At 35.7% G+C, this 12,877-nt stretch overlaps 1 protein-coding gene across 1 annotated transcript; it reads left to right on the top strand.

Annotated features, from left to right (window-relative positions):
- Nucleotides 1-5,953: 5,953 nt before the first annotated feature.
- Nucleotides 5,954-7,210, top strand: LOC126291792 (cyclin-dependent kinases regulatory subunit-like). Its single transcript, XM_049985486.1, has 3 exons — nt 5,954-6,164; nt 6,283-6,410; nt 6,582-7,210. The coding sequence occupies exons 1-3, from the start codon at nt 6,106-6,108 to the stop codon at nt 6,674-6,676; spliced, it is 282 nt and encodes a 93-aa protein (XP_049841443.1). The 5' UTR covers nt 5,954-6,105; the 3' UTR covers nt 6,677-7,210.
- Nucleotides 7,211-12,877: the final 5,667 nt, after the last annotated feature.

Genomic DNA, 12,877 nt, shown 5'->3' with positions numbered 1-12,877 from the left:
GATTCCTTAGTAAAATTTGTCCTAGATGTGTTCGAGGCTAGGCTCTATGCCCAGGCAATGTTTTGTGACCTGAGTAGGGCTTTTGATTGTGTAGAACATAATACTTTGTTGAATAAGTTACTCTATTACGATTTCTATGGCAACAGTAGACGCATGTTTAAATCTTTGTTAGAGAACCACCAACAAGAGAAATCAAATTTGGTTTATGTTAGGCCTGTAGTGCCATAAGGGCCAGCACTTGAACCTTTAGTTTCTGTTAATGATTAATGATCTGCAATTATTCATAAATTCTCACACAATAATGTCTGCCAATGACACTACTTTTCTGAATAATAATTCAGATCTAACCATACTCAAAACATTGACCAAACATGTCTTTACTCAATCTTCATTATCGTTTAGAGCGAATAGTTTCTTGCTAAATGAAACTAAAACCCAGAAACTTTACTTCAGCTTGAAGGAGATCCCAAACAACCTTGAATTAGAAACCATTAAATTTTTAGGTGTTACTTTCGACAACAAATTGGCCTGGGAACAACACATCAGAAATGTATCATGCTGGCTTCCAAGAGTTATTTTCTAATTAGAAACTTAACAGGACATATTCCATATAACTATGTTTTCTTCCAAACCATTGTATCATATAGAATTTTATTGTAGTAGTTGTCACATAAATGACATTCTACTTTTGGTGAAGAAAGTATTATGAATAATTACTGATTCTGGTAAATCAGAACACTGTAAACCTCTGCTCATTAAACTGCGATGTCTAACAGTAGCCAACCTATTCATTTATAATGTTCTGTTGTACATTAGTAACAATGTTTATAAATTTGTATTGGGAAGTGATTTTCACAGCTATTATACTAGAAATACAACATGTGTATACATGCCACATCATAGACTATGTAAATCACAGAACTCCTACCTAGTTCTGCGACTAAGGATGTTTATCAGATGATGCAAAAATTTTAAAGAACTGCCTGTAAATATTTTTAGGCCAAATTGTATAAGCTACTAGAAACAATTTTTTTATACTGTAAATGAATTTTTTGAAAGTGCAAGTACTGATTTGTAACACGTGTTTTCTACTTTCATCCATTTCATACAAACTGAAGTACATTGAGAAATGGGTGCTCTTGACTTTGTCTATTGCTGTAACCGAGCCGAATGACAATAAAATGTTATTATTATTATTAATGAGATTGTACAACTGTTTACCAGTTCATATTTGAAACAGATATTGCTTATAGAAAGCCGTTTTTGGCCAGTAAATGAATACACACTAACCAGGATAATGAGGTAGTGTATGTGATCATTATTGTGTTAAACTGAAATGGAGATATGTACTTAGCTTGATTCATATAGGTACATCCAAAGATGCTAAATAAATAAATAATTTATTTGCCTTCACTGCTAGGAGTTCCGGCGTTTTATTGGTGTTGCTGCCATCAGGACAGCATTGGAATTGGAATAGAAGATGGCGGCCGTAGAAGATGGTACGAATTGTAAGCTCTGTGTATAATGGTGCGTAAATGTTCTGTGTGCGAGAAATATAATGCAGTGTAGGAAAATGGGTGTGTGCTGTGTCATATATTAATAAAAAACACTAGAAGAAAAGAAATAAGTAAATCCTTGTGGAAGTAAAAGTGACAGTGACCAACTCTCAAAATGCGGATCTTTGCAGAAAAAAAGACGAAAAATAGACACAAATGAAAAAATTTTGTGTGATGATATTATAAAATTATGCCAAGACTTCAAATATTTACAGTCAAGCAAAAATGCAAATATGACGCATGCTATGCCAATCAAAATCTATGCCGAGTCTGTTAGGCCTAAAAAATTCACTTGTGGAAAACAAAGTGAAAACACATTCGAAGTGCCTTTAAAAACTATTTCAGTGTTTTAGAAACAGACGAATTCTATGCAAATCAAGACACAACCAAATGCGCGTCTATAATGATGAGAAAGGTAGGAACAAAATTTTCCAAAGTGAACATGCATTCGGATAGCCATGGACGTGGATCCGCAAAAATTTTTCGTTATGGACATGGTACAAACGCATCTAGTTACGTGAAACCAGGGGAACCTATGCATGAAATTACAAAAAAACATAAAAGCCAGAACTTCACCAAATGCAAATGAATGCACAGTCATTGTGGAGGGAGGCAATGATGTTTACAAAAATGAATTATCGAGTTCTGTCGAAAACGTAATGGAAATACTGGATACAAATCAGAGTAATACAATGATCATCATTGGAATTCAGCACAGACTCGACCTCATAAACGATTCGTGTGTAAATAAAGAAATCATGAGAGCCAACAAACAGTTCGAGACCATATGCAAAATGTACGAAAACGGTCAATTTCTACCTGTTAATTACGTAAAGCGAGACAGTTTTACAAGAGGTGGTAAGCGCTTAAACGGAAAGGGAAAGAGACTTCTCAGTTCTAAAATTATGGAGACCTCGATGGCAACAGCAGAACCAGGATTACCATGCCAGCCACAAATAATAGCAGTGAAATCATTAAAAAACTACAACAACAAAAAATACTATCAATATCAGAAACAAAACCACCATCACCAGCTGATACACCACAGCCCTCACCACTGGCAGGAAAACCAGCATCGACTGAAGCAAGACAATCCTCACTGGATGTGGCAGGACCTACAGATGCACCATCACCTCAATCAACAGCAGCACCACCATCATCAGAGACAAGACAGGGACACTATCACAAATGGTGGCAGCATCAGCTTTGCCAGAATCAGAACTATCATCATGGCATGAACAAGTAACAGGGGAAGAAGCAACAACAGAAAACCAACATCAGCAGAAGAAACAACAGTAGAAGAATCAATAGGAGCCACTCACAACAGGAGAAAAATTTCGCCACCATGCCATCTTAAGGATTTTTTAATAGAAACTGGGGAGAAAAAAACATTAAGATAAGTAATCTACACAAAGTAGTGTTTGGCCAGTTAAGAGTAGATAATATTGATGACATCACATCTGATATAGCAAATAATAATATTATTATACATTTGAATATTAGAGGTTTATCAGGTGACCTGGTCAGTAAGCTTCATGACTTAGAAATATTTCTACACAGAACAAAATGGTCTGTAAAGGTTATTTGGTTAAGTGAACATTGGCTTAGAGACGAAAATATAATGTTATTGAACAAACTTACAGATTACAAAGTAAACAATGGGTATGGTGGTTCATGTGTGCTGTTCCATTCATCAGTATAATACCAAATTAAGCAAAATTTCAATAATTTAAATGAAGAATGCACATTTGAGAGTTGCTGCATAGAACTTGACTACAACATACTGATATTCCTTATATATTGTGCCCTTTTTTCTGAATCTCCTGCAGTTTTCTGGTCAAAATTTACACCACCAACTCAAAACTGAAAAGTTAAGTAAAAAAAGAAGTTGTTTGTGCTGATTTTAATATAGATGTAAGAAAAAAAGACAAACTTGCCTTTAAGATGAAGGAACTGATGTCCACACATAGTTTTATTCTTATTTTGGACAAATTACATGGGTAACTGCTTCGTTGGCATCCGGCTTAGATAACATTGCTAGTAGCTTAAACTACAAAGCAACAGAAAAGCGTATAGTAAGCTTAGGGAGCTCAGACCACAGTGTTCTAGTAGTGCCATTATCTTGTGTTAGCCCAAAGCATACAAATAATAAAATCAGAAATTTTAGACGAAAAAAAATTGAAATGTTTGTTAATAATCTCAGCCTCATCTCATGGCCATTTGCTGCTAACTCCTCAGTAAATAAAAATTTCAATAACTTTCTGGAGGCCTTGCTGATGGTGTTCAATGAATGCTTTCCTTTTATAACTATAAAAACTTACACACCTAAGAAGGGTTCATGGATAACAAGCGGTATTCAGATTTCAAACATGAGGAAAAGAGAACTACATGTGGAGCCGAAAGTCAATTGAGACCTAGAATTCTTAAATTACGTAACGCAAAATATAAGAATATCTTACATAAACTTGTCAGACAACCCAAAAAATTGACGAATAATAATCACATTATAAACGCTAAAAATACATCTAAAGCAATATGGACCACTGTAAAGAATGAAATAGGTGTCAAACATGGCAGACAAAGGAAACTTGAACTGGTGTCTGAAGGTGAGATTGTTTGGGACCCTACACAAATCTGTGAAGCATTTAACAGCCACTTCATAAATCTATGTAAGACTGATGGATTTTTAACGCCTAACATCTTCTCTGCTCCCAGTTTACGTAACCCCACTAAATTTAAATTCACCTATATATGCTATTCTGAAGTAGCTGATATCCAATGTCCTTAAAGAATTTAAATTCCATAGGCTGGGATGAAATTCCTACAAAAATAATAAAGACAGTCGCCCAGACTATTGCATATCCTTAGTCCCTTATAATGAGTAAATCTTTTGTGGAAGGATGTTTTCCTGATAGACTGTAGTATGCTGAAATATGACCCATTTACAAAAATGGCAGACACAATAAAGTGAGTAATTATCGAGCAATCTCATTGTTATCAATATTTTCCAAAATATTTGAAAGAACTGCATGTAACCAGATAGTTAACTGTATCCAGAACAATTAGTAAGGTTTAAAGAGGACACTGCACTGTGCAAGGTGTTAATGAACTTATTACAAAAATTATTAGTAGTCTAGATAAAAATATGAATGTATCAGGCATCTTTTGTGACCTAAGTAAAGTCTTTGACACAGTAGCTCACAACCTACTACATGGCAAGCTACAAACATATGGGTTTAGTGAAAATTCACAGAGATGGAGGTCATCGTATCTATTAAACAGGAAACAAAGAACAGTAATTGAAGAAAATTATAAGAGATTCTTCTCAGATTCGAAAAATTCAGAACAAGTTGTGCCACAAGGATCTATCCTTGGGCCAATATTGTTCTTGTATTATGTAGATGACCTGCCGACTTATATAAATTCAGAGATTATACATTATGTGAATGACTCTACAACAACAATCTGTTGCAAGAAATGTGAAAATTTAATCAGTTATCTTCAGCAGTCTCTGGTTGAAATTGAGGCCTGGGTGAAATAATGGTCTGAAATTAAATCTAACAAAGACACAAATCATTCACTTTAAGTTAATACTTATCATGAATTGTACTTTATTATCAACATGATTATCTTAAATCATTTTGTGGTACTTAAAATTACAAGATACCTCCAATTATTCTGTATACTTATAATTAGAAAGTAGCCTTAAACTGATGAGTCATCTATATCCCAATCATATTGTATATGACATCTTACTTGACAATAAAGTTTCTATTCTATTCAGGAAAGAGAAGTTTTTTCCCCCATACAGTATCTTATATTTTCTGTAAAGTCAGATTTTATATATAAAACGGAACTATAATATATTCCCCTCAGGAACATCTATGTTAATACGTTTTTTCTCTGATAATTGTTTTACGGAAAACTTTGGATCATCTGACTTACGGGCCATCGCTGCTTTCTGCTCCGCGTTTTCTAGGTCTGACTTATGTACTTACGTGTTATTCATCTTATACTCAATTTGTCTAGTTTTTAGAAGTGATATCTCATACACAACAGTGTGGAAAGGCGGAGGTAGGTCAAAGAAACTGTGTTTAAAACATTGTCATTCTCGTACGGAGCTTCAAGTAGCATTTATGCAAATATTGTATTTGTTATGTGTAGCATTTTTGTTTGTTGAGGAATAGATGTGGTGCTCTCAGAGCACCCTCACGCATTTCCCGACCGTAATATTTACAACATTCGCTTTAGAAAAATGTTAATGAGGGAACAAATTTCTAAAACGTATGTTCGCCCTAGCTTACGCAAGTCTATCCATGGAGTTAGATATTTTACCTTCATGAGGTTACTAGAGACTAGAATGTAAAATCTTTGGTTTACCTTTGTTTGGCTAACAACTAACATCTCTGTGAACCACGTGATGTACAACGACAAATGAATACTTTGGCGCATAAGTTGTATTGGTTGTATGCTTGTGTGATTTTTTAAAAGTTTGTTAGTGTAGTAGGAGTGTTTTGAATATTAGAGGAGTTAATGAATTTAAAAGAAAATGCCCGTTGAACAGATTCAATATTCTGAGAAGTATCAAGATCAAAATTACGAATACAGGTGTGTATTATGTTATATAGTATCAACAACACCGGCCCGGTCTTTAAATGTGTAGATACCTTCATTGGTCTTGTGACATTGTAATAAACACAGTGGTACTTGTTGTGTTTTTCCGTAGGCATGTGATTTTACCAGCAGATATTGCCAAACATGTTCCGAAAACTCATTTGATGACAGAAACAGAGTGGAGGAACCTTGGAGTACAGCAGAGTCCTGGTTGGGTTCATTATATGTTGCATTCACCAGGTTAGCCATATCTAAATGAATGTTTTATTAAATGTTATGATGAGTTCTATGTAATGAGCATTCTGATGCCCATATGCTTCATTTAATGGTGTGGCGCTGTCACAAAAATTTTAAGTATGTATTTAGGAAACACGAAACGAGATAGTACTGCTAACCTATATTGTGTTTCAGAACCACATATCCTTTTGTTCCGAAGACTGAGAACGGACAAGCCCCAGAATACGTCAGAAGCAGCAGAGGGGAATGAACCCCGCGGCGATCAATGAATTTTCGTTTGTAAAATATAGTGCCTGTGATAAAAACAATTCCGTGGAATTTAATGTTGTGATTTCATTAGTCTTAATTAATACCTATTGCATTAGTCAAAACGTATTACATATCAAGTGCGAAAATTCGCAGGTAAAACTGATGGGAAAATGTGACGAATTTTTTTCGAAGAGATTGTAATGATGTTGATGCGAAATTATGCATAAAAGATTAGGAAACGCGGAATTCAGTATTAAGTATTTTGTGTAAATACTGCAAACAGTGACTGAATTTTTTGTCAAGGAGCATTTGTTTTGTAAATAATTTTATATAAGCCCTTTGTATAGGGGTTAGTTTTGTGGTAAAGTATATGTATGTTATTTTAAGAAACTGTGTTATAGTTCTGTAGATTGGAGTATGTGCCTTAATATATTAGCCTAATATATTTTTAGAAATGCATGCCAACCAAATAAAACCCCAACATTACAGAAGTTTTGAAAAAATTATAATGTACTGTTAATACAGATAAATGGAGTTTTGGTATATTGTTTGGATATGGTTTGGTAATTTTATTTATTTTAGAGCCCATAACACAAAAGTGGATAGATCACGTAACTAATGAGGAGGTATTGAATAGGATTGGGGAGAAGAGAAGTTTGTGGCACAACTTGACTAGAAGAGATCTGTTGGTAGAACATGTTTTGAGGCATCAAGGGATCACAAATTTAGCATTGGAGGGCAGCGTGGAAGGTAAAAATCGTAGAGGGAGACCAAGAGATGAATACACTAAGCAGATTCAGAAGGATGTATTTTGCAGTAGGTACTGGGAGATGAAGAAGCTTGCACAGGATAGAGTAGCATGGAGAGCTGTATCAAACCAGTGTCAGGACTGAAAACAACAACAACACAAGCGTGAATTTTATCCATAATGGATACAATCATAGAATAGAATATGCTGTGACAATTTCGTAAACCCTTTATTCTTTAAAGAATCAAATTGCAAAGTGGCCTATAAAACAGCTTCAGATTTCTGATTACTTTAGCAGTAGTTACATATTTGTTATGAAGCATATAGCAAGAAAAATTGTAGAAAAGGTTTGAAATTATGTTTAAAGTCTGTTGAAAGTCACTAGGTACTCCCATTAGCAAATACTGGGTGAGTAAAATCTGGTTATTAAGTGTTCTGTTTCAAACAAAGGATAGCTTTTCACCCAACTCTGACATCATAGTTCCATAACTATGTCATACAATGATTTAATTTTGGCGCTCCAGTCACAGGTATGTGTGTATACTGTCTGCAAAAGGGCATAAAGAAGTCGTAAATGAATGCATTGTGCCTTATGCTGCAAATCTGCTGCATGAACAGTGAAAAAGTAGTAAATGATTAACTTATTTCCTTTCATTATTATTATTATTGGGGGGGGGGGGTCAGACAGAAAAAGTTTTTGTAGAAGTTTGAAATATGTGTAATGTTTGCTGCAAGTCTAAGTGCCCTCATTCTTAAATACGGGATGAATATATGCTGACTACTTGCATTTGTTGAGGTACTGTGCCCTGAGTCATACATGCAGTTATAACTGTCGTATTGTGTTAAAAGATTAACAGAAGACTATGTCTCTCAATGAGTAGGTATGACAGTATTCTAAGTATGGTCAATTATTATAAAAAAAAATTAAACTCATAATTTTTGTTGCCTCTGGAAGCTGTTTAACTCACAACTTGCAGCTGTTACAGGGTGCCAGAACCAGGTTATTAATTTAATAATACAGATGGTAGTTTTAGGATTTTTTTAAAAATATGCCTTGATTTACCACTCAACAGTAGGTCTTTGATTTGTGGTTTTTTTTCTTTGTATATCTATGAAAAATGTTGGAGATATTCATATGGCAAGACGTGGAGGTGACACTGCATTAAATTTGTGGGTATTTGCTTGGTGGGAATACTGTCAAATCCAGATCTTCAATGCTCATTTAACAATAACTGCACAGTTACTACTGCTTTGATGCTGAGAACTGATGACCCATTAATCATATGCCATTTAAGAGGTGATTTTTCTCTTTAAATGTGGTACCAATAATTCCCCCCTCATCCCCTAGTTTTGATGCAGAAAACTACAAACAAAAAGTAATAACTCTGGGAGGGAGAAGGGGATGCTATCATTAATCATTTTATTAATGATAGCACTCAGTGTGTTAATAAGTTGACTGCAGTATTCGAAGGAATAGAAAACTCGTACGGAATTTACACACACTGAGGTTAACAAGTTCTACATTTGGTAATAAAATGATCAAAAATTAATATTTTTCAAGTGGTGAAATTCACATCTACAAGGTAATGGACAAAGTTGTCCCTGAAACTAACTCGTATCTGTCCATTAACACACTGCCTGACACACGCATAGTGATGGATGTTTCACTGCCAGGCCATGGTGTCAGATGTGAGGCTCTGCTGTGGCCTTGTGGCAGTCATCATGTTAAGTCATAATGTGACAGTTTGTTCAGTGACATATTGGTGTATGGGGTCTTCCTGTCCTCCCAAGATTCTTTCTATGCAGGTGAAAGTGGCACTTTGGTAGGGTGTAAACAGTATTTCATATTAGCAGCGGTACCTTCCTCAGATGGCCCCATAGTAAAAAGTACCACTACTGTTATGAAAAGGCAGAAGTAAAGTCCATTCCTGGAAAAAGAAAATTATTATTTATAAAGACAGCAGAACAATATGCATGTAATGCTTAAATTTAAAAATGAATATATGTCACCTATTTTGAATTATTAAGACAAGTTATTTGTTCCTTTGCATTTCTGTATTGGCAAATCTCCAGTCATCATCATTTTGTAGTCTCCTTAGCTCTATACAACCAAATATATTCCTCCGGTAAAAAAAAAAAAAAAAAAAAAAAAAAAAATTACTTCCTGGGTACCCGACCAAGGTTGGAGATTTTAGTGTTTGGGAGAGCATTAGATTTTCCATGATATTTTGGTTATGTAATTCAAAATCAGTTACTAGTTTGAAATGAGTGAACAGTCTCTACAGCAACTATGTAATTGCTTTATTAATTCCAATTATGCGTGTTACCATCTGCCTGCTTAGCTGGGTGGTACCGTACTTTCCTCCCATGCAGTGGGCCCAGGTTCAATTCTCGGCCAGGTTAGCGATTTTCTCCGCTCGTGGACTGGGTGTTGTGTTGTCATCCTCATCACTGGCTTGCAAGTCGCCCATTGTGACATCAACTGAAATAAGCGTTGCACTTAGCGGCCGAACTTCCCAGGTTGGGGCCTCCCGGCCAACAATGCCATATGCTCATTTCATTTTTCATGGGTGTTACCCTTTTAGTGATATTATGTCCTCTGCTTGCTAGGTTCACATGTTTGAGCTGTAATTATTTTATTACTGTTCCAGTCTGATGATTTGCTAACTGTGTGAAACGCATAATTTAATCGTTTATCCACCATTGCCGCCTCTGTCATAATGGAATGGAATCTACAGTTACTAATTTGTTCAAGTTATTCTTTTGAGCCTAGTTGCATGAAATCAGATACATGATAGTTATTTATTAAGGTGGTCAGGTTGCTCAATTAATTGATGTCATTAATCTGTGCCACTTTTCCACTTTAATGGCCTCATATTTCTTCTTAAATATTGGGCCATCTCAGGAAGGTACTGCGACTGGCTAACAAGAAACATTATTTACATCCTTTCATGTATAACTTTTGGCTTTATATGAAGAACTTTAGAACAACAGCAAAACCTTATATGTTAATATTAATGGCCAGCTGTGTAAACATCTTTATTAGTCTCTGAACAATCAAACTGTCATGTAATGAAAGCTGCCTGTTGTGTTAAGTTGACAGAATTTACTGAATGAAAAAGGAAACATTTACAGTATTGACTGATATGTTGAATTTAACAAGTGCTGCATGTGGTAATAAAATGGCAAACATCAAAATTTTTCAAATGATGAAATTTCTCTCTCCACGATAGTGGACTAAGGTGTCCATTAAATCAAACCATGTGTCTCCATTAAGGCATGTACTGATGTAATGGATATACATGGATTGGTTTCATGGACATGTCAGGCATATGACTTACTGGATAGATACGGGTTGGTTTCGTGGACACCTTTTTCCACTACCATGTAGACATTGCGAATTTCATCATTTGAAAAATATTATGTTGACCATTTCATAACCACATACAGAACTTATCAACCTCAACATGTGTATCTGCACTGATACATCCACTGTGAAGTTTCCCTAACAGAGGAGACATTTTAATATAAAGTTTCTTGCCTGGTGTCAGTGGATGAATACGACGTTGAGTTGCCTGTGTTATTCAGAAGTACAGTGCAATGTTCAATTGGGAATATTTCAGTGTACTTTGGAACAACACAGGCACTGCAACATCATATCATATGATTCTCATAATTACTTAAGCTCGCGAACCATCTTGTCACATGGTGGGACATCAGTGCTCCTAGCGCATGGAGTTGAAACTATAGCTCCCATTGACATTAAAAAAATATGAATGGCGGCCTTTTTCTGTCATGCCATGCCAACAAATTATGCCTCGAAACGAGTTTTTGAGAGTGCATTCATTTTATGTTCACTCCATATTCAGGTTTTATATCTATTTACGCATCATGAATACTGTATCTTTACTTAAGATATTTTTAAATAGACACATGCTGCTATACTAATTCTGTGGGACAAATTGAAGCCAATTGCAGGCCTCCTGTTACCCACCAGTGCTTTGTACTATCAATTTCCTGAATTTTGTTGGCTTTCTTTTTTTCCTGTAAATTTAGCTTCTTTATGTATCAGCATTCACCAATGGATAAACATCAGTTGGAATTTTGTAGTTCACAAAACTCCAGCTATTGTAAAGGTATGGCTTTTGTGCCATTAATTGTTTCTTCTTTCCCAGACAGCTTTTTTTTTTTTTTCTGGCCTTCACCTGCAGAGCACAAACATTTGAAGGTGAAAACAGTAGTCTTTTATTGAGCTGCGACAACATTGAGGCATTGACTCCTACACATTTACAAAAGCACATTACTTGATCACATGTGAGAGATGTGTGAAGCCCACTGGAACAGTCAGGGATCTTTTTTACCAACTGTCCACAGTGTCCTGAGATGATACGCACCGGTCCTACTCTTTTCTAGTACATACTTAACTATTGCCCAATTCCATAGCAAATTTCCCTCTGTTAAGGTCCTTCCATAGACTTATTTCCTCACGTATTCCTTCGTGTATGTGTTACGTCGTATTTCAAACAGTTCCAATTTCATGTTTGAATTTCTGTTCCACGACATTTCACATCTGTAGAATGCTGTTTTTGTAACTAACTAATTGTGTGCAATGTTTTATTGCTTATGGTGTGCTTCTTGTATTTGTATTACTCCTCTGCCTGGTTTCAAGCTAATTATTTTGATGTACGAAATGACGAAAGAAGAACGGATTCAAAACCACTATCAAGATTTTCCCATAAACCTTAATAGTGCTGTCAGTGTAAGAAAGGGGAGGCCTTACTGTTTGAAATTGACTTGTAATTCAATGTTGTTAAATGGTGCATTAATTCAATGTTGTGTTAGCCTTTTCTTAAAAGAGAGAATTTTCCTGTGTAGGTTGTCTTTTTATGTTGAACCAAACACTTTCAGTTCATTATTAGCAATTAGCTAATTTTGTCCTCTTGGGCATAGTTAAGCTGCATCCCACCAGAATATATGCTACACTAACAGCATATTACGGTAAACACAGCAGAGTAGGGAAAAAAGTAATATTGTCTTTATTAGGACTCAGCCCTACCACAGTAGCTACAGAAACAACTATCACAACTGAAAAGTACAACCTTTGTGCAGATTTTGGCACTTTACTAGTTGCTATGTATATGGTTCCCAAAATGTTGCAAGAAACATTGAGGGTTTATAGAGGGTCTCTTCAGGAACAAGTTGAGGATGGCATCCCATGTCCAGAAATGTCATCCAACGAAGCTACAAAAAATCGAAGTTATACGCGCTGGCGGCTGCAACGAGGTCACCCTTTCAGCAACAAATGTGATTTTGTACGCTGTCGGACTGTAGGCAGAATGTCTCGCAATGTTGTTTGTTATGTGATGATAGCGTCTTACTGCCAAGATTACCAGTGAAGAAGACGGAGCTTGCTGCTGCATAGACAGGCTTCTTCAAGGTATGCTCTGTTGCTTTGGTGCATGACAATTTCCAT

Source organism: Schistocerca gregaria, chromosome 9 (assembly GCF_023897955.1).
Source record: "Schistocerca gregaria isolate iqSchGreg1 chromosome 9, iqSchGreg1.2, whole genome shotgun sequence".
In the NCBI taxonomy this organism is placed as follows: Eukaryota; Metazoa; Arthropoda; class Insecta; order Orthoptera; family Acrididae; genus Schistocerca; species Schistocerca gregaria.
The sequence above is the reverse complement of the archived record's forward strand: the minus strand, read 5'-3'. Positions and strand labels throughout refer to the sequence as shown.